This window comes from Ixodes scapularis, unplaced genomic scaffold (genome assembly GCF_016920785.2).
Source record: "Ixodes scapularis isolate PalLabHiFi unplaced genomic scaffold, ASM1692078v2 PGA_scaffold2__306_contigs__length_199485367, whole genome shotgun sequence".
Classification (NCBI taxonomy): Eukaryota; Metazoa; Arthropoda; class Arachnida; order Ixodida; family Ixodidae; genus Ixodes; species Ixodes scapularis.
The window spans coordinates 39,981,531-40,004,410 of record NW_024609857.1 but is presented as its reverse complement, the minus strand read 5'-3'; the positions used below and the strand labels follow the sequence as shown (position 1 = coordinate 40,004,410).

Below are 22,880 nucleotides of genomic sequence, written 5' to 3'. Positions count from 1 at the left end.
ACGTTTAGGTCTACAGTTCTATAGAGGCGCCACAATTTCTTAGCATACGCTATTCTTTAACTCGCTCGCACTGTGCACTTAAAATAAAAGAAGTTGCCACACAGAAAGAAAAACTAATTCGAAATAGCTTAAAGAAGAGGAGCATAAAAAATTAAAAAAAAAACAGGAACACCTTTACTTTGAACACAAAATTTACAGTGGTTTCAAAAGCGAGAGGGGGAAAGACAAAGAGAGAAAGAAACAAGAAAGCAAACAGTAAAAGGCAGAGCATAACGGAGCAAAAAGAAGGCGGACGGGTAGATCATAATACCGACGCCAGAAGTTCTAATTTTGAAACGCTACACCAGATTTAATTACAGCAGCCATCGAAATTGCCCGGGGCGCGTTTGCTGCGTCGCTCGAGCGGTCGACGTCGTCCAGGCAGCGGAGTGTCGGCGCGGAGCGCAGGAACCGAGCTCCAATATTGAAAATGAGAAAGCCGGGAACAGAAGAACAAATGCCCGGTCAGTCGTCGTAATTGTGGCTTGCTCTCGAGCGGACAGAAGCGCCTTTAATTAAAACAAACGGTATCTGTGATTCATTCCGCGCCACTCGTTTAATTCCGGAACTTCTTCACGTTCGTACTGCGCACGAAGAAAACACAATTTACAAGAACATGAAGGTATCGCATATTTCCGGGCGCGTTCGTTTTAGCTATGAGCACTTTCAAGAACAAAACAATACGAAATAAAAAAAACTATGCAGTTGTTCGTTCTGACGTAGACGAAAGATAGCTCGAGAAAAAAATATTCTGCATATATGCACCGGGCAACCGTAGTTAAATATGTACGTGTCGCAAAGGCGTAAAGAAATGGGAGCAGTTATTATATGACCTAGGCGTACGTTTTCATCGCTTACGTCGATTAGCCGGGAGCAGACAAGCGCTCGAGCGCATCACAAAAGGTCTCTCTGATGTCTCCTGGAACGAGGCTTTATTTTTAGCGACGGGTAACCGCAGCCTTGGGGAATACTGGGTAGTGTACACAAAGCTGCAAAATAAGAAAAAAAACGAAGTTATGTTTATTTTAAAGGCACTGGATTTCATTAGTTTTGTAACGTAACAATACACGTACCTGCTCACACGGACGTAGCTACTTTCAACGCGTCTGCACACGCGAAACGCAAACAAGTTGAATGATCACGGTTGTGAAAACAAGTTTGGACCTTGACTGCACTCGAAACTTCCCACGGGTGTGTTATTTTCCTATTTTCCGGTTCTCCAACCTTTTAAGAAATGGGGAACAACGCGCACAAAAAACCAGGACAACGAGGGTGGAGCACAGGACGAGCGCTCACTATCAACCGAAGTTTTATTAAAACGGCTCAAGGAAGAAAACACCACAAAGTCAACCAACGCCGTAACAACCAATGGCGTGTCGCTCACCTGGCATCTATAAAATCTATCTTTTTTGTGTAGATAAACCGAAGGCTGGCTGGCGCAGTGCCCGCGGAACCAGCTTTTTCTATTGCATGCTCTACCCTGGTTGTCCTCGTCTTTTTTGTGCACTTTTCCCAATTTATTAAGTCATGAACCAACTCGCCTGCATCGCCACCTTAACCTGAACTTTTCGATATTTAAATGGGCTGCGCTGTGGTGGTCTCAACTCGCTGAGTCATTAATGCATCTTTAAAGACCCGCGTCAGCACTCACATAGCGGTCGTCCAGTTTTCATTTTTGAAATAATACCTCCGGCGGCATTTTGGGGCAGATTCAGTTACCGCTCTACAATCACTCTTACAACAGATCTGATTGAACAGTTCTCGCATGATTCATTTACACAAATCCCTATCAGAAGCTGGAACATCCGTCGCCTAAATATGAAAAGGTCAGTCATAATATTGTCAATATAGTAGAAACCATCTAAAAAGAGCAATAAATAGCACTCATACGTATGCCACTGCTGACCGATCATATTTTCGATACCTAGACATGTCAAATTAATCCACACGTGCTTGTTATAATACCAATGGGCAAGACACTATTTTTGCACGCACCCCAATTATGCCCTCTATCCAGTTCTCAATGGGATAATTCGTGAGCGGTATTCATCGAGCGACTCTACGTTTAGCCAAAACCATCCCAACGCGGCAAAGACACTGAAACTATGCGGAGCGCAAGTCTGTCTGCTCCTTGGGTAGGGGTTGTGGTGACGTCAGAATGCCGAGCCCCGATTGGCTCTGACTAAAGGATAGTGGGTGGACCCCGAAGCAAACTGCATCAAGGTCTACCCCCTATCCTTCAATCGTAGCCAATCAGGGCTTGGCATTCTGACGTCACCACAACCCCTGCAAAAGAAGCAGACGAAGTTGCGCTCCGCATAGAGTAGACGAACGTCGTCGCAAAGCGACAGACGCATTCGTCTTGGCACCGCCGCGTGCTAACGTCGCGCCATCTGTGAGACGCTACAAGACGCTCTGGCGACGACGTGTCTGTGTGTGTGTGGGGGGGGGGGGGGGGGAGAGCAGGCATTATCTTCGAGGTGGTGTTAGCTTACTACGTCACTGAAAAAGTTCGTTGACTTGCTAGCGAGAAGTTTTGTACGAGTGACAGATTTGAGAAGAGAAGTACAGCGCGAAACAAATGGATCGACGGCTTTTCGAAGGGATCGCGTAGATCGGTTTGAACGTATTGAGCTATGATTTTGTACAGAGGTGGCGGATGCATTAGAGGTATAAAAATTACACTGAACAAACTTACCCGAATAAAAAGTTAGAAAGAAAGAAAAATTTGAAATCCTTACTTCAATGGCGCGGCAGTGCTGTGAGGAGCGGGGTCATTTTGTCCGCTCCTTACGGGACAACGGCGAACCGCCTACTGCTTCTCGCACAAGGATGACAATGCCGATACTGAATGGGACTTTTTTCCCCCATCTCAATGTAGACGGCGTCGGGTTGTCACCTCTGTGGATCACTACAGAAGTGTTCTGGGATGCGAGGAGAGAAAGGATTCACCAGCAATGAGGAAATAATCAGCTCCGAGAGTCGTTTTACCTACAGACAAAGGAAATGTTTCCACGCGTTCAGGAAGCTACTGTAGGAATGGTACCTATGCATGACAGAGGACTGAATATGAAAAGTCATGGAATATTCATTGATGAGATCCATTTCATTTTCCGTACTCTTCAAATTATATCTTAATTTTTAACTCTCCTCTCTCTACGGACGCACGCACGCGCGCGCACACACACACACGCAAACAGACACACACAAACACGAACGCACACTCTGGTCCTTCATAAAATTCTTGGTAAGAGTGTAAAGTAAATACGTACAAGATGACTCGCAAATAATAGGCAAAGAATAAATATAAGAAAGTAACAGGATTCTAGCGCTGACGGTTGACAACAGCAGTAGTCTGTCATCTTGTGTAGAGCTATACTGAAACACAGACTAGTCATAGCTATGGTTATTATAATAAATGCTGCTCTTTGAATGAATGAAATGTATTTCTATCAACGTTGTCTCGCCCCGCTTGTGATAATTGCATGTAGGCCACAAGATAAATTCAGAAGAAAAAGGTGTTCGAGGGGGGGGGGGGGGGGGGGGAAGGGGGGGGGTTAAAACGCTGAACGCAAACGCAATTACTGCAGTTTCCTTGTAATCATCTTCTTTCCCGCCTTGGAGAGCGACAAGCACGCTTTAATACGACGAAACCTTCCCAGTCATTCGCCATGAGTGGCTGTCTGCGTGCTTCCGGAGATTCTTTTTATATAACAGAGAACCAGTCTTTTTGCTCGTACTCTTCTAAATGCTAACAAATCCCAGTTTCTTGCAGCTGAAACTGACGTATAAGACAAATCACACAAACACACACACACGCACACAAATATAAAAGAGGCGGGAACGGGTGGTACAGAGATTGCCTTTTAATGCCTCCAAATGTAAGTTTGGACTTTTGCCCTAATGCTGGCTCCGAGTCAAAGGAACACCGTACGACCTAAAGAAGCCTTAGCGTATCAAGAAGAGGAAGAAGAAAAAAAAAAAGGAAAAAAAAAAGAATTAATAGAAAAAGAAAAAACTAAATAATTGAAACCGAGGAAAAGCTAAGAGACGAAGGCTAGTGTGGAAGACGCTGGCGGCTTGCTACGCCGCGACGGCTACTACTGGCTTACGCAGACCAAACCATTAGAATTCCATTAGTGCCGTCTAAGAATGTTCTCAGGGGGACCCTCAGCGGAATTTTTCTTCCCGTTTCATCTTCTGATTTGCCGTTTATTTCTGATCTTTCTTGGGAAAAGCGCTCTGTGCTCAGCATCCTTTTCTTATTTTTTTCTTTCTTAAACTAGTCGGCCATCTGGAAGTTGCCCTCTTTCTCTTAACACGATTCGGAAGAAGCGGATTTGAGAGCTGACGTTCTAATAGCGCGTAACGGTAGAAACCCGGTTCTTATTAGCCCCGACAAACTCGCTGCGCAGCGCTGGGGAAGAACATTTCTTTAAGACGCGCAACACTGAAACCCAAACGACGTAGAACGAGAGGCAGTGACGATAGGAGCAATAACATTTATGCACCGCCTTCGCACTGCTAATACGTCATACAAATAGACAATTTGCAGACACCGTCCTAGGAGGCGTGTTGCTTCCTTGAATCAAGGTCACATTAGTCATGCGCAAACTGTCCGCAGACATGTTCCAAGCAGACAAATGTTTGAAGCAAACATGCTTTGGACACGACTCGAGGCGCAGACCCTTCTGGCATCAGGTATGCAGCGAGCACCGAGTCTCTCGTATCTGTGTGAGCAAAAGAACTGCAGCTTTAATCTTTCTCTTCTACACGCAGCACACAAACACAATAAAAAAAAAAACGAGGAACGGTGACCGAGTAGAAAAAGAAAATATCCCATCTCCACCGTAATAGCGCGCTGACCACGATATGTCGTTCAATCATTTCCAAATTTTAGAAGCGCCTTTTCAACGGGAGTACGCAAAATTATTTCTTGCCTGAAAAAAAAAAAAAAAAAAAAAAAAAGCTGCGTAATATATGTTGCGAGGTTATTTATTTTTTATTTATTTTAGCGATGCCGGGGACGCTGGGGCGGGCACCAAGCAGGAGGGATACGTAATTAATAAAGGGAACGGCTGTTTTTATACGCCTGTATAGAAAATAAGAATGAAAACAAAAAACACGCACCGATATACACGCAGAAATTTCAAACATCGCAAAATAATTTTCGACCTAAGATACTAAAAATACAGACTTAAGCATTCGCATCACGTGTACCATCCACAAAATCCAGAAATATGCCTCACACAAATTCTAGTTCACAAATTATATGCAGAGAGCAAACGTTGTTCGGAAGATCGGCAGTAGGAATTTAAAAAATTGACGACTTGCTGTCGAAAGCAATATTTAGAGTATAGAGGTTCATGTAACGATTGTTGGGTTGGAATGTTCACGACTTTACACAGGCGTACTGGTCCTAGTTTGGCCGAAGTATACTCGCACTGACCGACACTGATTCAGAAGCTTCGCGGTCACCGTGAAATTGCGAGGATAAAAGGGGACTATTTTTTGTTTCAGTCTTGCCTTCGTAACGCTCGATGACGTAATTGTGGGATCGAAACCACCCGCCTGACGACGGTCGAGCGCGGCTCATGAATTGGACACGAGAGCTGTGTGAGTGCTCAACTTCGGTTCGTAACAATCAACGCCTCGGCGGACACTCTGGTAGTGGATCGTGTGCAAACACTGCTGTGATGAGAATAGCGGAACTCTAACAGTGCCTGGAGCTCAGCAAGCCTTTTTTTTACTTTGCCAACCCCAGCGAGTGGCTATGATTAACGTTGGCAGCACAGGATAGGCACCAGGCCACGTGACTGCTTGTTCCGGCTCCGAGTTGAGGGGATGAACGATGATCATTGTTAGGTAAGGAAGAAGTTTGTTGTAATAAGTAAGATTTTTTCATAGAAAAGCTTATATGCTTATGATTTTTGTCGGCATTTTTGGGAGGTAGCGTTGGCTCGCAGACCCAGAGCAGGAGCACGCACGCGGGAGGGTATGAACGGAGAGTCGTCTTCTGCCCCCACGAGCGGGGACCTTCGAGCAGCCGCGGGGCGTGGTGGAGCCGAGTCGGACCCCTGTCGTTAAAGGAGCTCTGCAACAGTTTCACTGTTTGGCTTAAATAATTTGGGAGTTGGTGTCTCGACCTTTCTAAAGTAAAGAACAAACAAAAAAAAAAAAAAACGCTTTTGCTTGCATGTTCTACTTTTTATTTCAAAAATGGACAAAGATTGAGGTCTTCGGCACCTCTCAACACCTTCACCATCTTCCGAGTCACGTGCGCTGTGACGTCAATGGGGGTTGCACGCGGTTCTGGTGAAGCTATCTCTCTACAGACATCAGTGAGCAGCGAGAACTCATCCGCTCGAGACCGCGTGACCACGAGCTTGCGCAGCGCGATCAACATGGTGAAAGGAGGAAAGTCTCATCCGTGTCCGGCCATCCCCGTCCGGCGCTGCCCCCGTCCCCCTCTGGCTTTTAACGGCTGTTCACGGTAGCAGATAGAGCTGACGGGTTTGTTGACCTCGGATAGATGGCGCCACTAAAACTCCGTATAATAAAAGTTTGTCGATGATACCGGGTTTTTCATGCATTTATATTTATGTCAGAATGACAGGATTTATAGAAAACTTACCTTTTATCGGACAGCTATTTGCACAACTTGCTATCTTTCTACAGGACCTTCATTGACGTCATTCCGCGTGTTTCTCACGGCCGGGGAATATTCTCATTTTCGCCTCGCAATTACGCAGCGGAATCGCAACATTTAGAAGGAAGGAGGTGTGCTTTCTGTCCTCTGTGACAAGGTGAACAATGTCGAAAGTAGAAGATGCCAATTCTTTCAACGTTAAAATTGTTGCACGGCTCTTAACAAACGGATTGACTGTCGGTTTGGGGAACCGGAAACCCCGTGTTTTGGGCAGCGTTACATCCGTCCGCGCTTGTGGCTTTTAAGTGGGCGTGATTGTATCCGGGTATTTCGCCGTTTAGCATCAGAACTTCGCTTATAACTGACGTAATAACTTGACTGTGTGGCGCCAGCCAGGCGGCGAGGAAAGCATGTTGGGACTCTACAAGGAATAGGTTTGGCCGTTTAGGAGTCGGAGGGGGATCACGTTGACAACTTGCTGATGATTAGGTAAGAGTACCACGTGACACTGGGCAATTTTGAAGGGATTGGTTGGTCTCTGAAGGAAAAGGAGGCTTTTACAAGTCTAGAAAAGGGATGCCGAGAGGATTCTCAGGAAATTCGGCTCTTGAGACTGGGAACCAAAGTATGGGTTTTCATTTCGGGAGTTGTCCAATGTAAATTACTGTTGAGTTGTTTTGTTTCGAAATAAACGTGGCCACAGTGGTCATTGTAAACCAGCCAACGTCGCAATGTGTCCAGAGGGATAAAACAACTTTTAGTTAGTTTTTTTATTCGACTTCCTGGGGGAAGAGGGGGGGGAGGGAGGTCTTCCATTGGACGAACGTTATCATCGGTCGTCACCATCCTGACCGGGCCCCTCGCTCGGAAAGTGACTCTCACAATCATAGAATTTATTTTACGACTGACATTGTTTACAAAGAAAAACGAAGGCAAGTTTATTCGCTTATTAACGTTAGGGAGTGATTCTGAGTAGTATTTAGCGCAAGTATAAAAATCGTTTCATGACCGCTCTTAGAAGGTTTGTTGCTGTCGATGCGGGAATCAAGATATTTTTAAGAGCTACATTTACGTGGTCTACGCGGTCGGTCGCGTACCGGTCGTTTCTATGGAGCACGATGTAGTGCAGGACAAGTTCGAGAGCAATACACTGCTCCAGAAAGTACTTAAAAACGCCGAGGTCATCGAAAGCCCGGTTGTCTTGGGCAACATGCACATGTAAGAAGATCAGGTTGTTGAGAAGATTTTTGGGGTAAAAAAACCTCGTTAGTATTCAACGCAATAACAGTATTTGGTCAGGTGGCCGTTGTATCTCAGGGATCTTGTCATGACCACTCGCTAAGGTTGGTAATGCAGAGGGCAGGTGCGGCGTCGGCGCCATTGCTCTATTGTTTCAGCTCGACGATTTCTGTTACCGCAGTGAGTTAACGCGGGACCTAACTCGAATATACCCGAAGGTATTGCTTGTACCCGAGCTAAAATGAGAGCTTAACATAATTTGGTTCCTTTCAGGCAAACTCATGCTTGAAAGCGTTATCCACGACAGAAAAGGTTTACGATAAAACTCTTGACATACAAAGCGTATGAGCATAGTATAATAACACATAACAGCTGATCACATTCCAAGATTCGTAAAAAAAAACAATAAAAAATAGAAAAAAAAAGCTCGAGGTACGCCTAAGCACTTCCTATGAGTTGTGAATGCGAAAGCATAGAAGCCTCTCCGACGATATGGATGCTAGAGGCGGCGCCATGTTCGTCGGCGTCGAGACGAGCAGAAGCACCGGCGACGATGTGGATGCTAGAGGCGGTGCCATGTTGGTCGGCGGCGAGACGAGCAGAGCACCGCCGACGATGTGGATGATAGAAACGACGGCATATTAGTCGGCGGCGAGACGAGCAGAAGCCTCCGATTTAGCGCCGACGTGTCCGTTATAACCGGCGCCGGGCACGTAGTGACATGGGGTTGCGGCGGTTAGTTTTATCGGCGCGCTGGCGGCACGTACATGCAGCGCCATCTGGCGGCGGTCGTTGAAACTGGCGCGCGCAGCGGCCAATGGGAGCCTCGTCGCCGCGCGCCAGCCTATGGGACTGTAGTGGCCACAGATGCGGAGCGTGACATATGCTGAGCACTCAGCATAAAAGAAATAAACGAGCACGTTCTCGGGTGCGCAATACCCACGCCTGGAGACAGATGCACGCCAGTAGAACGCACGAACCAGTCGCTTCTCCTTGTCTCGGCTCATTTCTTCGGAGTACACGATTATTCCTTCCCCACAGGACCTTTGGGATCAGGGAGACTAGGCGCCGTGTTCGCGCTTCAAACTGATGACGTAGGCTCGCTTCATGGAGCAGTTATTGCTTTCGCATTAAAAAATGAAAGCCCTTTACAACTCCCTGTAACGCCGAATCAGAGCGCAGCTCTTGAGGAGGAGGAGGAGGGTATTCTCGTCCCTCCTCCTCACTTTCTCGTTTTGCCTGCTACTCCACCCTGCGAGCGGCGTCGGCGTCGGCATAACCGTGAGGTCACGTGACCCTGGTGACGTCGCGTGATTCTCATGACCTCACGGGGGTCACGTGACCCCCTTCAAAACTTCCTGAGGTCGCGTGACCCCCTTCAGGACCCCCCTGAGGTCACGTGACCCCCCTGAGGAGGGCCCGGGGGTCACAAGGACGTTTCGGTACGGTGCCGAAACGTCACCATGCCAAAACGTCGCCGCGGTTACGCCGACGGCTATGCCGCTCAAGCCGGAAACGAGCGCATCGAAGCTGCGCTCTAAAAAAAAAAAAAGAAGAAATAAACGTTAATTTAATAAAAATTATTTTATTAAATTTGCTCGTGCTCTCGGTTCTGAGAACACCCTCTTATTGGTACCAACACGAGCTCGAGGAATAACTTTAAGGCAGCCGCCGCATGCTAATGTAAAGATTAGTTTGCGTTTGCCACGTGGCCAACGTAGAATTAGTGGCGCTGAAAAGCTAAAAAAAAAAAACGTTCCAACAAAAGTGATTGCTTAGTGCCAGCTTCCACCTAAACATCACCTTTCCAAACGAGTCTTTTCCGAGGTCGGGGAACGTCGACGTGGTTCCCTTTTCTTCCTTTCGGGGAAACAAGCTTTCGGGTCCCGAACTCACCTCCAAGCTTGCCCGTTTACGTCCTGACAACTCTAGCGGGCGCGCACGTGCAAGGGAGACGGCCGTGACGTCTTGGAGGACCGGAAGTCTTGGCCAGGCCACTCACGTCCGCAATAAACAGGAACGCGTTGGTTCTCTCCAAGACACTCCATCCGACGCGGAATGGGACAGCGAGACGCGCGGGTTCAGGCAAAAAACAGGCCGAGGCTTGACAGTCAATCTAAGAGTAACAACGTAGCCCGACTCTATTTTGGCTTTCTTCTACCTTTAGACCGGGTAACACTCCGGCTGAAACAATAAACAAAACGCGTCATCCAGAACAAAAAGAAAGAAGAAAAAAATCCCGGCGCCAAGAAGCAAACAAAGGACATGAAACCAAGCAAGAAGAAACTCGGTGCCCGAATCGAGTTGATAAGAAAAGTCGGTTCGACCATGCCAAGACAGCGCGGCGATACTAAGCCGACTCGAATCAAGACATCGAGGACGGCTCGCGTGACAGAAACAGAAACAGCTAGAGAAACGACAACGACAACTATTAACTCGGGCAGGACGGGTGAGAAGCAAACACGCGGCGAGACAGAGCAAGGGGGGCTTAGAAGTAAGCCACGTCTAAAGAGGGCTCGGCGACTCCGGGTGGAGTCCTCGGCGTGGAGCCCGGGGGAGCGAAAGGACGGGCGCTTTGTACAACGAGAGCAACAGCTCCTTTCTCGGGAAGACGGGGAAAGAGACGGCGGCCAAGTAAAGCGAAAAGGCGTTGACGTGGCGGCGCGAAGCTGGAAGCCATCAGTTGGAAAAAGGTCAACCGGCAGGGAGGGAGGCAGCGGCGAGAAAGCGGCACCAGGAGTTCCAAGGTTTCCGGCAGAATAGCTTATCGGGCCAGAGCGGGCCGAGCCCAATTGAATTGCCCCGGTAGCAGACGGCGACGACGACGACGACGCCATTTTGGGAGACGCGGCGGCAGCGGCGTCTCCTGCAGACTAGCGTGTCTAGTTTTGAGAGTGCTTCCAACTGCCCGGTCGGGGTCGCCTGGTTCACGAGTCACGTTTGCAATGCGGAGAATAAGTCTGCTTCTTGTGCAGGAGTGGCGGTGACGTCAGAACAACGCCGAGCTCTAATTGGCTTTGATTGAAAGGATAGTAGGCAGACCTCAATGTTAAATTCCTTGAGGTCTACCCACTTTTTTTTTTCAATCATCAAATAAGATTTTGGCATCCTGAGGTCATCGCAACCCCTGTGCAAGGAGCTGACGAACGTGCGTTCCGCATACGAGGTGCAAGGTGGCAAAAATGCCGATCGTCTGCAAGTGTCTTCGCCTCTCCGCCCGCTTTCTTCCTTACCACGCGACTACGCAATACCTGCAACACTTGCGACCAATAGAAGGAGGCGTCCACCATTATGTTGCAAACACACTCCACGGTTTGAGTTGATTCCTCTCCTAAATCTAGACTGTCCAGCTGCAGACTCGAGCCTCCCGGCGGCCCGAGCTTGGTCGCCTCACCCAGGCGAGAAACAAAAGGTACAAAACAACGAAAGGGCGAAAGGGGTGGCGAACGAACACGAAAAAATGCCCCCGGGGGAGGGTGGGGGGGAACGCAATTCCGGAAAGTGACCAGATAGGCGGACAGGAAGCGGAAGTCACGTGTGCGCTTAGTTCCGGTGCACCGCCCCGCCAACGGGCCCCGGTTCTCACACGTAGTCTTTCTTTCGATTCGTTCTTTTTCCTCGCTCGATGTTACGTTCCGTGAGCGTTATTTTCCTCCGCGCTTGCGAAACGATAAGCTCTTCCATTCTCGCCGCGTCTCGCGCGTCCAGGCGCTAGCTCAGCGTCCGAGCTCGAATTTCCTGCGAGGATCCCTGGGTGTCGGACGATGAAGCCTTCCGCAACGCTCGGTTAGCTTGGCGGAAACGAAGCTCCGCTCGTCGTTTAGCGCCTTCTTAGGAACCCATCTGGGAAGGTGCGAGATCTAATCGTGTGGTCGTGATGTACGGCGAGACATTGACAATGCCGGCATTTAAACATTTTTGAGACAGCAGCCGAATTCATAACTACCGAAGCTTTTGAAAAAAAAAAAAACTTTTTCTTTCCAGTTATGATCGCGATCTAAGACGTACCCTCGCTGTATTCGACAGCCTGCCCACCGCCCGTACATCATACAAAAGGCGCGATATTTGCTGCGGACATCACAAAATAATTTACGGGCACGCATGACCCATGTTCGAAACATAAGTGCTTCACACGTACGCATGCTTCAGACATGGCAGCTTTTGTATGACCTACGTGCTAGGACCGCCGCACAAGGAAGAAACACTCTTCAGGGAGAGTCTTCAGGCTGTTTTTTGACGGATGTATTCGCAGTCGGACCGCCACTTTTTAATTGTCCCCCGGGCCCGTTTTCTCGCAGCCAGTTAACTTTAACCGCGGGGAAGAAGTTAACCGTGTTTTCCTTCTAGGTATGTACAAGTGCCTAGTCAAGTTTGACGAGGGCTGGATGCGCGATAGCTCCGTGTTTTCTTATGGGGTGGTAGCTCGTGTCATTTAATAGTTGTAGCGAATATTAATAACTTAAAAAAAGGGGGACCCAATTGTACGCGTCTCGTCAGGTTTACGTGACGCATAGTCGCATATTTATTTATTTATTCAAAATCCCACCGAAGGCCCTCTGTGTGAGGGTATTATATAGGCGGGGGGGGGGGGGGGGGGGGGGGGGGGCAAGCGAATACATAGTACACAGAAAAAGCACAAAAAGTATACAAAGACAATATGAGAACAAGGAATAAAAAAGTATCCGAAGCATTAGTATAACTGCGCACGAGCTGTTTGAAGTTCGACATATCTAGTTCAGTTGCAATGTGAGCCGGTAGCTTGGTCATAACTAGATGAGTGTCATGTGATGCGCGTTACTTTGATTGAATGATCGCGTCATGGGAAGAAAAGGGGGGGGGGGGGTGTTTGACAAAAAATCGTCGTGTAGCGATGCATGGTGATAGAGCTTGTGAATAATGACAGACGGGCATGTTTACGGCGGCATGATAGATCGGCATGATAGATCTTGCAACTCAGCTTGATTGAGATCAAATTTCGACTGAGATCAAATTTCGACTGAGATCAAATTTCGACTGAGATCAAATTTCGCCTGAGATCAAATGTTGATTGAGATCAAATGTTGATTGAGGTCAAATTTCGATTGGTATGAAATTTTGACTGAAATAAAATTTGGACTGAAATCGCATTTCGATTGAGATCAAATTTCGATTGAGATCAAATTTCGATTGAGATCAAATTTCGATTGAGATCAAATTTCGATTGAGATCAAATTTCGATTGAGATCAAATGTTGATTGAGATAAAATTTCGATTGAGATCAAATTTTGATTGAGATCAAATTTTGATTGGGAGGAAATTTTGACTGAAATCAAATTTTGACTGAAATCACATTTCGATTGAAATCACATTTCGATTGAGATCACATATCGATTGAGATCACATATCGATTGAGATCACATTTAGATTGAGATCAAATTTCGATTGAGATCACATTTCGATTGAGATCAAATTTCGATTGGGAGGAAATTTTGATTGAGAGAAAATTTTGGTTGAGAGAAAATTTTGGTTGAGAGAAAATTTTGGTTGAGAGAAAATTTTGGTTGAGAGAAAATTTTGGTTGAGAGAAAATTTTGGTTGAGATAAAATTTTGATTGATATAAAATTTTGATTGATATAAAATTGAGATAAAAATGTTTCGTTGCTCGTGGTACAAACAATAAGTGATGTAAGACTCATTCAAGCCGTGTTGGGCAAATTATTCATTGGCTGGCTGTCCGAAGTCAAATTACGCTTAGTAGATATTTCCTTTCAGTGCAAACGAGAAGAATAAAGCTCAGTGCTAGAAACGACAAGGAAGAAGTGAGCAGTGAGAGGCGGGTGGCACACCGACAGCATCGCTAGCCCGCATGTAAGAACAGTACATAACACCTTGATAAAATAAAAATCGCGTACTTCAGCTCCAGTGGAAATCGGTACGCGATCTGCTCTGCGTGCCATCAATGTCCGGCCGATCGAGTCAAGACAATGCACTAGGATTGTCTTGCCGTCGTGTCGAGAATTACCGCGTCCCTTGGGGCTTAGGGATGGCCACAATCGAAACACGATCTAAGTAAGAGGGCAAGATTATCGCTCATGCATTGAGATTTAAGTGAGGTAAGTGAAAGTGAAAGCCTTCGCCACCATTCATTGTTAAAAACGTGCCCGGTAGTGCAGCGAGTGCGACATGCTAGTTCCAAAGCGAGCGACACTCGCTCGGAGAAGCACCGCCATGTTTCACCATCGTTCCTACTCTGCTGGTCACGGGACCTTAAATTCCCCCTCGTAGAGAAAAGCGGTGAACTTTCTGCCGCGGTTAAAATTAACCAGCTTCGAGCAAAACTGCCCTGGTGTGGGCACGTTGGAACGAACTGACTTGGTTTGTGGATTATACTGAATTTGCCTACTCAATCTCTTAAATCCTGGTTTATGCGGAGAGCAGGTTCGTCAGCTTCTTGCACAGCGGTTGCCATGATGTCAGAACGCCCAACTCTTATTGGCTGATTGAGAAACAAAATAGTGGGTAGACCTCAATGCATCTATCTAGCCTTGAGGTCTACCTACTATCCTTCCAACCAAAGCCAATCAGAGCAAGGCATCATTCTTACGTCACCACAACCCCTGCGCCAGAATCAGACGAATTGATCTCCGCATGCCTCTATATCTGTTTCGTTCGCTGCGACTAAAACGACAGTGACGACAGAATCACTGAGACAGCCGTCCGTTGTGGACCACGTGGCGGCATAGCGACCAATCCAGAGATAAATGCGACCAGCTGTCACAAGTCGGAAGGATCCGCGTTAACTTCTTTATTCGCTATTGGCCGCTCGCAAGCAACGTGACCGACCCATCCAAGGAATGGGTGCATAATGGATCTTACGCTGTAAGACAGTCCGGAAAAATCGGCGCGTTATATAGGAAGCTAGAAGATTCACCGAATTTGCATTGAAATGCTTTATTTCAGCTGATGAAATTGTAAACAAAAATGCGGCCAACAAACTTCCTAAGGTCCACATTTGACAGTTTCGCAGGCGGCCAGATTAACGGTGCTTGTAACAGGTAGCGCCATCTCTCGATAGGCATAGCGAGCAGCTCTGTTCGTGTGCTCGATCCATGCGTCTATACACTCCGTGCGGGAACTATAGGGGGCGCTTTGAAAAACGCGCGCAGCGCCGCTAGCGGAGGAGCTGGCGTTCGACTGTGAGGCGCGTTCAGCAGCCTGCGGCGCCTTTTCGCATGCCAAGCTTTGGCGGCGGAAGCGCGCACGGACGAAACTTTTGCTTTTTGAGCCAATAAGTTGAGGGTGACGTTGCATGAGTGTTGGGGCAGAAGGGCATTTAGCTTTTCTCCACTTCTTATATATTGAGTTTGAGTCGTTATTAGGGGTAATTTCTCTAGTTGCGGCCGAAAAAGGAGCTGGAGCAATTTTCCGAAGATTAAGACGGCCGCCACCATAATTGCTTTGAGTGGGAAATTTATTTCGCTCGTCGCTGTAAACCTAGGACTGCTGGAACGATAATATTTGGAGGTGAGTGAGATGTTCACTAAGTTTGTGCACGAAGAGTGCCAAGTTTCTTTAAGACAGCAGGTGTGAAAGTTATGTTTCTAACGGATAAAGAAATAAAGTGTTGTGTTCTAGCGGGCTGTGCAAAGTGCAGATTTGGGCACACAGGTGCTTGGACTTGACAGTAACATGACACAGCACTTATTATACAAAAAAAAGGTGGCATAGGAAACCAGGTGAAAAATTGGTTTGGGCGGCCTTACTCAATGGGAACCGGTTTTGACCATGAAAGGGCTGTCAAGAAAATACCACTGGTTGGGGGAGGTGGAGATTTTAGAGGTAGGAAGGGACTAATGGACTGTACTTCCAATTGAAACAACTTTACGAAAGGTGGTTCCAAAGCCGAAAAAACAAAGTTGTCGGCCAACATACGGTTTGGCCGCCAAGGGCTTTTGCGGTCGGCTGTTGTGTAATAACCTGTTGTGCGAGGTGCTGATTTTCGGCGCACAGGTACTTTGACATGACCGTCACTTGGCACAACACTTATTATAACAAAAAGAGTTGGCATAGCGAAACCAGGTGGAACTTTAGTTTGGGCGGCGTAACTAAATGGGAACTGGCTTTGACCGTCAAAGGCTGTCAGATAATACCACTCATCGTGGAAGGTGCAAACTTTACAGGTAGGAAGGGACCAGTGGACGGTACTTCCAGTTCGAACCACTTTGCGATAGGTGGCTCTAAAGCCGAGAAAAAAAAATTGTTGTCTACAGAACTCGGGGTGTCAGCGTTTCCACATCCAAAAAGAGGCTGATCAAGAAAGAAAGCACACCACATAAACTTCCATACTCAAACGTCGATTCTCCAGTTATTCCGAGTTTCATTGTGTTTTTTTTTTTAGATTTATATTTGTCACTTTTTTTACCGTTCGAATCTTTCTTCATGAAGTACAGATTGCGTGCCATACTTGTCCGGAAATATCATCGACACGTACGATGGGGACGAAACTTTCATATTAAAAATAGCGCAAAAGAGACGGGACAAAAAGACGAAGAAGCACACAGGACAAGCGCTAACGCTTGTCCTGTGTGCTTCTTCGTCTTATTGTCCCGTCTCTTTTGCGCTATTTTTAATATGAATGTCCATTACCAACTTGCCCAGCAGACTAAGCTTTTACAGGACGAAGCTTCTTTGGAGGGCATTCCTCCAACGAAATTGGCACTGCATACCCGCGAGTGTGGGATGGCATTTTAGTTCGTTCCATCGGCGCTGACACATGTGGGCGTTACTGGTACGAAAACAAACGCAGAGCGCAAAGCGGCAGTGTAGAATATGTCAGCCGTGCCGACACAGTGGCAGACATGATCGGGAGACCAAATTTCTCACGTCGTACGGCACGGCTCCATCGTTGTCGCCGTCCCACAAAACATCGGCGAGGTGAAAAACTGTGAAACTTTGTCTCCACGAGATACGACGCATAACTATTGAAGCACTTAATGACGCAGCACAGCTGCAGCACTTCATGCTGTGAACCCAGTGCAACCGCACCACTCAGACTTTAATGCGTACCAACGTACGCGGCGTGGTTTCGGTTTCGTTTTCTCTCGGGTTCTCACTGCCTACCTGCGGCACCGGCCGCGCGGCGGCGCGCCAGTCGCGTCGCACGGAGTGTATAGGGAGATGGCGCAACGCGCTACAAGCAACGCTAACTCGGTCATCTGCGAACGCGTCAAACGTGGACCCTAAAATAGTCTATTTTTTTTCTTTTTTTACGGAAAGGGAGCAACGATTTACCTTTTTATCGCCTGAAATGCAGCACTTCAATGTACATTCGGTGAAAGGCTGAGTTTCCTATGTGCAGGCGCCACTTTTCCGGCTCGTTTTACAGAGAAAGACCCACTCAAGCCCCCATGTACTTGTTTAGCTCGGTTGCCACGCGGCGCACGACATACCACTGCTATCGCCATGGTTTCTGCGAACGCAACCGGCGCAAATGTCGGCTTTCATTAAAAGATAAAGGCGAGCGCGAGCTCGTCAGTAGGTGCCCGAAAAAACCGAGTCCGGCCGCCATACCTCCTGCGTGAGAGCAATGAGCGCTTGCAGAAACGAGCGAGCAGCCCGAAGCCATTCACGAGGCTCCCGCCCCAAATCAGAGCTAAGCCTAACTCGCTCAACGTCATTTCGACACAAACGCGCGCACATATATACGCGCACATATATACACACACAGAGAAACACACCCACACACACACATCCACCGGGTCACCGAGTGAGGCGAACGGACCGAGGCACACGCGCCCAGTCTCCCGGCAGACCCGCAGCCCAATGAAGTGCGACTCGAGCTTACGGATCATTATGCACTTACGCCAGAGGCTTCGCGAGCCTGCGCCAGCGTGCCAGCTTGGCGCGTCGACAGATGGACCACAGTGAAGGCTGGAAGATGGATGCAGCGAGCCTTTATATCTCTCGCTTTGTACGTGTTCCAGAGTCACCGAGACCTTCGAGAAAACGAAGTGCGCGGCTTCTCACGCTTCTTGTTGCTGATTGGTTCTTCGGCGCTCATGTCACCTAACGCCGCAATCTCATTGGCCGTGGAACGATAATGACATGCCCAGGAGTCGACGCGCCCTGCGTTTCTTAAGCTGTCGGATGCGGCCTTGGACCGAGACGGGTGACCAATCGGATCGCTGTAATAGACCACGTGATCCCAAGTACGAGACGCTTCATCCAATCAAACGATGAGAATAGGCCAGAACGTCGCGCGGCGGGTGTTCGGACTTGCATACGCTTGGGTTCGGTCCAAGTGTGGACGGCACGTAGCGTGGTCTAACCGGATGAGTCGGCGCGTGGCTGCACTCGATCCCGGTCTTTGCTGCGCGCGGCGGGTCCTCGGCGCGGGTCGTCGTCGTCGTCGCCAACTCGCGAATAATCGCATTTGGGGTAAATGAGCGGGCCTCCGCCGGCGGGGCTTCCGCGATGCCATTACGAGTGGTGCGGCGGAAACAGCCGCCGCTGCGACGGCAAATTGCGTTGCTCGGCCACGGCTCTCCCATCTCGGGCAAATCCCCGCGTAGCTCTTCATCCCTGCGACCACGGTACTATACAGAGCGCCGCCTTGTTTCGCTACGGTGGATGTCGTGATGTTGGTAGGTTTGGATTCTAGAAAAGGCTGCTGTTCTACGTTGTGTGCAGAGCTCGCTTCTCAAACAGTAACACACACAGGTGAAATCCGAATGAGCTTTCTTTACTGTTAGTTTGCTATGAAGGTGCAATTCAGTAATTAAGGCCAAGTTTTCAAAGCTAATATAAAAGTGAGTCTCATGCACACCGCGTCTTCGAGCGCGCGTCTGCCGTACCAGAGCGGTTAGAGGTGGACACGTTCGTCAGGAAGAAAAAATGTGATCCTAGTGATCATTACAAAGGGTGTGAAGATGCAGTGTTACCCCCCATTCACACTGGAAGCGGATCCGCGTTCGCGAAGCGGTTGCGAACGCGGTTGTATAAAGATCCAGTGCATTTGCACGCGCATTTGATCTCATCAACTGCGCGTGCAATTGTACTGAATTCTTATACAACCGCGTTCGCAACCGCTTTGCGAACGCGGATCCGCTTCCAGTGTGAATGAGCCCTTACACTATTTCAAAATCGTGCCCAATTGCAAGCCTTATCGGATCTCCGGAAACTCGCTCATCTAAAGGCTCAATCACACTGCCCCATTTTCTTACGTTAAATGTTGCATGTCATGCTTTCTCCTTGAACTGGTAGCCTCGCTTAATACGAAGCACAGAGGTCCAGGTGACTTCAACGTAATATTTCGTAACGTAACTTAACGTAAGAAAATGGGGCAGTGTGAACCAGCCTTAAAGGCTCGTTCACACAGACCCGTTTTCTTACATTACGTTACGAAAAGTCACCGCGAAATTAGTGCTTCGTACTAAGCGTGGCTACCAATTCAAGGCGATAGCCTGGTGCGCAACAATCTAAACACGAATGTTTCGGTGACGACAAGCTAGGACGGTGAGTTACCGTGGCAACCCAGGACACAAGGCTCGTCGTAACGTAACGTAAGGAGTTGAGCTCGGTTTAAATTTTCACACAGCACCGTTCTCTTACGTTACGTCTAATACCCCTGTTACACGGGCACACTTAACCGCGGTTAACTCAGCTTAACTGCTTTTGCGCGGCACCACAGTTACCGCACTATACTCTCTGACAGCTATTTCAGAAGAAGTGAAGAGCGCGCGTGCACTGCTTTGATAGATGCTCAAGATGCTCAAGTGCACGTTCGCCCATAGCTTTGACTGCATAGCCGCAGAATGTTGTCGGCAAGTATTGTGCGCTAACTGCGGCTTAGCCTAACTGCAGTTAAGTCTGCCCGTGTAACAAGGGTATAAGTCACCGAAACATTCCTGTCTCGAATGTCGCGTGCCAGGCTGACGTTTCATAACGTAACGTAAAAAAACGTGTCTGCGTGAACGAGCCTTTACACTGTTTCCATTTTCTTACATTCAGTTACGTTACGAAATATTAGGTTGAAGTCACCGGGACCTTTGTGCGTCATATTAAGCGAGGCTACCAGTTCAAGAAGGAAGCATGACACGCGACATTTGAGACACGAATGTTTCGGTGACTTATACGTAACGTAACTTAACGCGAGAAAATGGGGCAGTGTGAATGAGCCTTTACTGGCTTTAGAACGATTTATTTCAGGCACCTCACATTATGTGCGCAATCATTCATACTGCGAACAATGATTGATTGGAATAACCTGCCAGTATATACGCATGGCAACTGAAGATAATAAAAAAAATTCAAGAACTGATGTGCACTGACAATAATATCGTTTTTTTTTTTTTTTTTCTTGTTATGCTGTGTACATATCTGGAATTGTATATCCAGTTCATTGCTTTCGCGCGTGTTTCTCGGTCTTTTTTTTAGTCTTACATCATATTTTTGATTTTTATGTACCCTCCCTCCGAGGACCTTCAGGGGTATTCTGGATAAAAATAAATAACATATACGACGTTCAACATAGCGTAACTGACCGTTAATATCGTTCATGGCTAGCTAGTTTAAAGGACACCGTCTTCAACTGGCTGGCAAAAACAAGTTTTACGGAGTAGAAAAACACTTGATATAGTGCAGTCTTTACAGTGCCCTATACGGTATTGATTATACAAACGCAGGCACGAAGCCGAGAGGGGTGCGAATTGAAACCAACTGGCTTGCTAGAAACAGTATTAGCTAAGGCTGAGTGAAAGAGTGCACTGCCAAAGCTTGCGCACGGGCGGAGTGGCACGTGCAGTTGACCTTGAGGCCACCTCAGGCGCAAGTGCGCCCCAGGCTTGGCAGGCTCTCTTTGACAAAAAGTGGTTCCTTTTAGGACTTCACTGTGAGCGCTTGCCGCACGTGTTCTAGGTGGCGTTGCGTTCAACCAGACGGCGCCACTCTTCGTAGTTATCCAAGCACGCGCAGTAGGAGACGACAAAGACAAAAACCTTTTCACGCGCAAGTTGAGCCTGAGCTTCATTCGAATGCCTCAGGGTGATTCAAACACCATCGCTCACGCAAGGGTAAATCGTTCATCGCCGAATAACCGTTCTAACTGCGAATCATGTCGAATCCGAAAGTGTTCTTCGACATCGAAGCCGACGGACAGCCCCTGGGCCGCATTACCATGGAACTGCGCGCCGACGTGGTCCCCAGGACAGCCGAAAACTTCCGGGCGCTCTGCACGGGCGAGAAAGGTTTCGGCTTCAAGAACTCCACCTTCCACCGCGTCATCCCGAACTTCATGTGCCAGGGCGGAGACTTCACCAACCACAACGGCACCGGAGGCAAGTCCATCTACGGCTCCAAGTTTGACGACGAGAACTTCACCCTCAAGCACACGGCACCCGGCACCCTGTCGATGGCCAACTCTGGCCGCAACACCAACGGGTCGCAGTTTTTTCTCACTACGGCCAAGACATCGTGGCTCGATGGAAAGCACGTCGTATTTGGGAGTGTTATCGGAGGCATGGACACCGTCAAGAAAATTGAGTCCTTCGGATCGCAGTCCGGCAAGACGTCCAAGAAGATCGTTATCGCTAACAGCGGAGAGCTCTAGAAAAAAGAAACCAAGTTCTCGAGCCAGTTTCGCCGTCCTTGTTGAGCGTGTTGTTGCTTGCATCTGTTTCCTGTAACATTGGGACAGTAAAAGGTTTCAAAACCGACTTGGTGTCCTGAGCAGAAAATTGCAGGAGCTTCGAGATTCGAAATGTGCTTGCGCCACATAAATGCTGGTGACGGGTAAGCACGGTTCAATCTACACGACTGCAAGTAGGTCATCTGGGAAAGCTCGTGCTGTAACAACAAGTAAGAGCTTCTGCGCGCGAGCGTGCTCCGACACATCAGGCACCAAGCGAAACGCTTTGAAAATGGTAAATATATCCATTCCACTTCTACACCCTCGAAGAAAAAAAAAAATTCGGCCAGCTTCTCATGGAGAAAGTAAAGCGCACAAAACTTATCGTCTCCAACATACGTACAGTACATATTAAATTTGCCCTAAGTAGAGACAATGAATAAATTATGTGAGAGAGAATACAAGGTAACACCAGCCCAGGGCCTCAAAGGAAAAAAGAAAAAGAAAAGAAAAAAGAAAAAGGCCTTCATTTTTGAAGGCAGTGAATTTGAAGAATCGACGTTGCTTCAACTGTTTTCTGTACATATGCGTAGCTTTCACACAGCTATTCGCAACTCCAGCGCGCCGCTCGCCCTCCCGCGGACGAGCGGAGAACTAGAGGAACGGGGACGGCAGCGGCAGCGGCGGCGCGGAAAAGGTGGCAGCGGCCTGTCGGTCTTGGTGCGTGAAACCATTGTAACGGAAAACGTGAGCGCGTTAAAATAGGAATTTGTGTGCTCCACCTCGCAACAGCGTTGTACGAAGGACCGGGATGTCTAATTTCACTAGGGTCTTTTCGTATATCGCATACGCTGCGGATCGCTGGCCTTGTGCATGACCGCCAGCTCGATCTGTGCTCTACGTGACGGCAAACGCTCCCGATGATAATGTAGAGCTCTATAGCACGGCCTACGGAAAGTCTATTATTTGCACTAAGTAGGAGAAAACTGGTCGCGCAACGTATGTCGAGCAATACACGTCAGGAATGGGTTTGCGTTTTAAGGCCGTAGGAACGTGACCATTTACTCCAAACACTTTTAAAAAATAGAATACGCGTACTTGCTTTTGAGGCAATTATAAAATAAATAAATAAATGCCCGAAGCATTTTAAGCGCGTCTGTGTTAGCCAGCCGTTCGTGACGAGAGCTTAGAACGGGCAGTTTTGGCGAGAGGGGCACAACGTTGCAAATAGCACGGTACAAAAAAGAAAAACATGTACGGTATATCAAAAAATGCATTTCTGGTAGAGCAATGAATAAAACCCCTCAACACACCGATTATGGTAATAGGCAGTTTTAACCTATAGCGTT

At 47.9% G+C, this 22,880-nt stretch overlaps 2 protein-coding genes across 2 annotated transcripts in view; one reads left to right on the top strand and one right to left on the bottom strand.

Annotated features, from left to right (window-relative positions):
* LOC121832994 (calcium-activated chloride channel regulator 1-like) overlaps positions 1-22,880 on the bottom strand; it is a 340,038-nt gene that overhangs the window by 68,715 nt on the left and 248,443 nt on the right. The gene's annotated exons all lie outside the window — the stretch shown is intronic.
* On the top strand, positions 21,016-21,513 carry LOC8035621 (peptidyl-prolyl cis-trans isomerase). Its single transcript, XM_002411426.5, has one exon. It carries the CDS (start codon positions 21,019-21,021, stop codon positions 21,511-21,513), a length of 495 nt encoding a protein of 164 aa, XP_002411471.2. The 5' UTR covers positions 21,016-21,018.

What these genes read in the sequence shown, in the direction of transcription:
- LOC8035621 (XM_002411426.5), top strand. Translation starts at nt 21,019, where the DNA reads ATGTCGAATCCGAAAGTGTTCTTCGACATCGAAGCCGACGGACAGCCC.